The 5,100-nt window shown below is 40.7% G+C and overlaps 1 protein-coding gene across 1 annotated transcript; it reads right to left on the reverse strand.

Annotated features, from left to right (window-relative positions):
* Positions 1 to 312: 312 nt before the first annotated feature.
* Positions 313 to 4,448, reverse strand: LOC104945218 (dihydropyrimidinase-related protein 5-like). Its single transcript, XM_010770854.1, has 3 exons — positions 4,230 to 4,448; positions 3,457 to 3,628; positions 313 to 2,159 (listed from the first exon to the last, which is right to left on the reverse strand). The coding sequence occupies exons 1-3, from the start codon at positions 4,311 to 4,313 to the stop codon at positions 2,074 to 2,076; spliced, it is 342 nt and encodes a 113-aa protein (XP_010769156.1). The 5' UTR covers positions 4,314 to 4,448; the 3' UTR covers positions 313 to 2,073.
* Positions 4,449 to 5,100: the final 652 nt, after the last annotated feature.

Here is a 5,100-nt window from a genome sequence, read left to right on the forward strand (position 1 = left end):
CCCCCCCCCCAAAACGAAAACTCTTCGGTTCTCCACGAATTACACAAGTCACCCAAAGCAGCGTTAAAAAAGCGGGAGGCACCGAAAAGCGACTAATTTGCATCACTTTCTAGCTTTCTTATTTTTTTATTATATATTTTTTGTATGCATATTATAGCATGTATGCATACATACATGTATGTCACTATGCAGTGTATCTCAGACACTATGTCCCCTTTTGTATGAAATATATATATTAATATATGTTACAAAAAAAATGATTGATCAGAAATCTTTTGATGCATTTAAAAAAAAAAAGTTGACACAAAGGAATCAAGATGTTATTTTTTTTCTCTTTATTCGTGTGGTAAGAAACAAGCAGCCACTTACAGATTCAACAGTTTCACTGTCCGACACGACAACAACCTACAAACATACACAGCCACCAACCAGTCACAGTGCCTTCAAAACAACAAATCCATCCAACAGTAAAATAGTGTAGTTGTATACAGCAGTAGGTTATAGTAAAAAAAAACAGCACCAGTTGTTGTGAGCCTGCGAGAGATTTACTGCTCCGTCTCCGCGTGGTGCTCTTCATGCATGGGTGTGGGTGTCGCACGAGTGATTCACATTGGCACATGTATTCTTTCAACTAAAAAACAAAACAAACAAACATCCTAAATATATAGCTCACAGACAAGAGGTGATCATGTATAAATATAATACTGGTAGGCAGGAATGAGAAGAGGATGTTTCTTCAGGCTGTGCAGCTCAATCTTCCTGCTCTGTGGACAAGAAATCCCTTTTTATTAACAGGAAGTTTACTCTCTAAATCCTCTACTGAAACTCAACAACATAACATCCCTTCTTGTTGTTACTTTCGTGGCCCTCTACGTGCGAACAATCAGATTAGTGTGTTCATAAACGGTGCAAACGGTAATTACTAACCTAGAGACTCAGATTGAAGGAAACTTTCCAACTAAATCTTTAATTTTCTTCCCTTTTTTTTATTCCTGTTCATGTTCCTTTTCATTGACTATATTCTTCCTTATGTCTACTGGCAATAACACAGACGTTTACACTTGCACATTTTGATGGATGAGGCCCCTGGTGTTTTTAGCAGCTCCTACTTTCCCTCAGACAGTAATCTCTCTGGTGAATCTCTCTCGTTTATTTAAACCATTTCAAGCCCTAATGTTATGTTCTGTACTATCAGCAGAAAAATAACAGAACGCTGTCCTTCTTGTTTACCCGTTTAAATCACTTACTCTTTATCCTTCCTTCTCCCCAGTCTTTCCAAAGTCTTTACATACAGAAAAGACTACAATACTTCTGTAACTCAGTCTATAAAGTCCTGCTAGGTTGCAGGTGAGGCAGGATGTTTCTGGGATACGTGAGTGTTGCCTCATTCAGAGGTAATGGAAATAAACGGATTGATATTATTAGATAGTGTAGCTGTAAAATCACACAGTGTTTTTGAAGCAGTTGGATTTCATCACCACACAACACAGATCACCCGTTGGAAATAAAAACAGTGTTAGAGGAACCCGCGGTGCAGCAGGAAGCCGAGCACAGTGGGTGTTCAATCACAAACAGAATCCATACACGTCTTCATGTGAGTCGAAAGCTATGGTGCCTACAGTGTATGTGGGTGATAGATATTTCACGGAATCCAGTTAATATTTTTAAATAATTCAGTCGACATCACTTCCAACCTTCAAAAACTGTACTGGTTTTGATCTCTCACAGTTTGTTTAGTTTGCGTTTCTCCGCGGGATACGAGCAGGGTGATAATGAGCTCCCTTTAACGTTAGTATGATCAGCTTGAATTTGGCAACACATTTTAAATTAATATATAGCCCTTCACTCTCGTGTAAATAATCAGGTCAGTCACTCCAATTAAGACACAAATTAGATTTGTAAAAGTCACTTTGGCGCACCGTCAGTTAGTTCTTCACCAATCACAGACGTGTGCTTTATTTGTTTGCCTCTCTTAACTTTGATCCTGTGATTGAAAATCAGTGCAGTTTTCCTGGTTGCGCAGAATAATACAAAACAAGGAGACTCGGACGGGTGAAGCTCCGGCTGCAGTGATTACCAGATACCACTGGAGCGCCCGCCGGGGGGAGCCAGGATCCGAGCCGAGGACCTCTTCGGGACGTGGTCGTCAACCTGAGACCCTGAGAGAAAACATGACAACACACAAATCAACAAAAACTACAGGCATGAAGGTTTTTAGGTTCTTAAGTATAGGTTAGCAAAAAAAAATAAGAAGGGTAAATTGTTCTTATTGTTTTGCTTTATACTGTTGAAAAACAAAAAACCGCTGGGTGAATAAAAAAAAAAAAGGATATTATTTTCCACATAATAAAATAATGAATAGTTACGTTTGAAATATCCAAAAAATAAACAGAACAGGAACCAATCGTCATCCTTTCGATTAATCCTGAATCATTCTGAAATCGGTTGATAAAATGTCAGAAAAAAGTGAAATATGTCCCTTTCAGATTGGAAGTTTTGAAATATCTTGTTTTTAGAGTTCATATTCTAGAGGTTAAAAAATAGATACCAAATAACTTTAATCAATCAATTTATTATCAATATGCTTGGCGTTCAATTTGGTCCATTGACTTAAAGGGGACCTATCATGCAAAATGCACTTTTTGATGTCTTTTATACATAAATATGTGTCCCCGGTGCGTCGGGAACTCACGCAGCGTCAGAAAATAAAACCCTCTCTCTTTTCCTCCGTACCCAAATCTCTAAAAACGGGGGAACAACGGAGCTGATCCAGATTTGCGTCCGATATGACGTAATATCTGAAATGTGGACCCACGGCCCTATCAGAAACGTTGCTATCAGAAACAATGCCCGACTGTTTTGGACGTAATATGGTCGGTGTTTACATTAGCATCGCTAACACTCAGAGCTAACCTGTACTGGAGAGCATGTGTGTGAAGAAGCAGGAAATAAAAAGGAACTCACCTTGTGGTATAACCGGCAAGAGAGAAAGCCTTTGAGCTCCATACTGTTTCAGAAATAATCCTTGATAATCCATGATATGGCATTTCATCACGGCAGTATTTAGTTTAGACAGTAGCTGCCGGGTCCCGCATGAGCTCAGCCCCCTCCTTTTTTTATTTTTTATCAATTTTTTTTATTTTTTAAAGCTTTATACCCAAATCAGCACTTTTGAAACAGGAAGTGAAATAGAGGGATATGAGGCATGGCTAGAATGGGTGATCTGCTTGGTATTTTGAGCAAAACACTTCATAGACATGATTTGTATATGTGTATATATCTGAGACCTATGCTATTCCCTAAAAGAGCATTGGACTTTTCTTTAAAAAAAATAAAAAAGTTCCTGAGTGCAATATCACAGTCTATGATGTGTGTTGTATCGCACAAGTGGTCTTCCTGTTGACAGTTACTGAAAAATATAGCCCCCTCAAATGTTATTATGTTTCTTCCAGCTACCTGAGAGGCTGAAGGAGGACTCGTGGAGGTCTCGGACCCCCTGGTGGGCGCGGGGGACGCCTTTGGGGTCTCCATCCATGGGGCCCAGACCGAGCTCCTTCTTCATGGTGTTTGCCAACTTGGCTACATCACCACAGTAAGGGTCCCTTTCCACCCCTTTAATCGCCTGAGTCTGAAACAGGGGGGGGGGGGCGGGTAATGTTAACAGGTAATACAGCAGGTTTGTGATTTTATACCCTTTTTTCTGCTAGTCATCATCAAATAAATTGGTACATTTTAACTGCTCTTTTCATGAAGAAATGTGAACACAAACTTTTCATATGGAGAGGTGTTCCTGGAGGCCATTTAGTACACAAAAAATAATATAATAGTAATAGCAATAACAGAAGCTCTGTTAATAGCTTTCATCATGAGTTCCAAATGAATATAAACACATGTTTAAACGACCTGGCATTTAACGTTTTGTTCTGTCCTTATGCTCCCACATCTTTAGTTCCGGGATTTATAGCCACTTGATATAAATGAATATTGAAAGCATTGCACAGTAAGTCCCATGGGTTAGCAGTATAATCTATTAGTGTAAATTAAACAGAACAGCACCCTTGCAGAGGCAGGCTGTAATAGGGGTTGGCAGACGGCAGAAAAACCTGTGTCAGCGAACAGAGGAGCGTTAAATCCTTCTTATCGACTGTCAACCCAGTGCAGATAGACACAGTAGGATGGGTGTGTCTGCAGCAAAGTAAAGTCATCAGATTCATTTAAAGTAAACATACCTTTTCCCTCTGCACCATCTTTTTGTAGAGGTAGTCAGGGAAGGTGCGCTGAGGGTAGAACTTTCCGGATCCCTCGGCACACATGAACACACCGTTCTCACACACCAGGCGTCCTCGGCTGATGGTGACCAGGGGGACGCCGTGGCAGCGCAGACCCTCGTACGCGTTGAAGTCTCCGCCCTGCACCTGAGTGCTCACAGAGATCGTCCTGCACACACACAGTCGACATTAAACATCACATATTATGCAAAATCCACTTCTTCATGTCTCTTCTACATCAACATGTGTCCCCTCTTCTTCATGTCTCTTCTACATCAGCATGTGTTCCCTCTTCTTCATGTTTCTTCTACATCAACATGTGTCCCCTCTTCTTCATGTCTCTTCTACATCAACATGTGCCCCCTCTTCTTCATGTCTCTTCTACATCAACATGTGTCCCCTCTTCTTCATGTCTCTTCTACATCAACATGTGTCCCCTCTTCTTCATGTTTCTTCTACATCAACATGTGTCCCCTCTTCTTCATGTCTCTTCTACATCAACATGTGTCCCCTCTGTGTAAAGAGACTCTGAAAGTTTCAGGAACAAAGATTCTCTCTCTTTTTGTCCTGATCCATTTAAATAAAAACCTGTCTGAAAATGAGCTGATCAGATTTTGGCCACTTTATGATGTCATAACGATGTTTTGGCTTGTGTAACCATTAGCCAATCAGCAACCAAGGTAACCCCCCCCTCCCCCCCCTTATCACCTGAATCTCCTCCTAGAGCACCATTGAGTTCTTTTTAACAAAATCTCTCTCAGAGGGGCGTGGGGAGGGGCTCCTTATTTTCATCTAAAGTAACAGACAGAGAATCAGCACTTTGGAAACAGCG

Source organism: Notothenia coriiceps, unplaced genomic scaffold, assembly GCF_000735185.1.
Source record: "Notothenia coriiceps isolate Sejong01 unplaced genomic scaffold, NC01 NC01_scaffold00009292, whole genome shotgun sequence".
NCBI lineage: Eukaryota > Metazoa > Chordata > Actinopteri > Perciformes > Nototheniidae > Notothenia > Notothenia coriiceps.

Coding starts and splice junctions, on each gene's coding strand:
- LOC104945218 (XM_010770854.1), bottom strand. CDS start 4,313: ATGTGTGCCGAGGGATCCGGAAAGTTCTACCCTCAGCGCACCTTCCCT. Junction 3,629..4,229: donor AGATGGTGCAGAGGGAAAAG/GTATGTTTACTT, acceptor CCCCTGTTTCAG/ACTCAGGCGATTAAAGGGGT. Junction 2,160..3,456: donor GTCCTCCTTCAGCCTCTCAG/GTAGCTGGAAGA, acceptor GTTTTCTCTCAG/GGTCTCAGGTTGACGACCAC.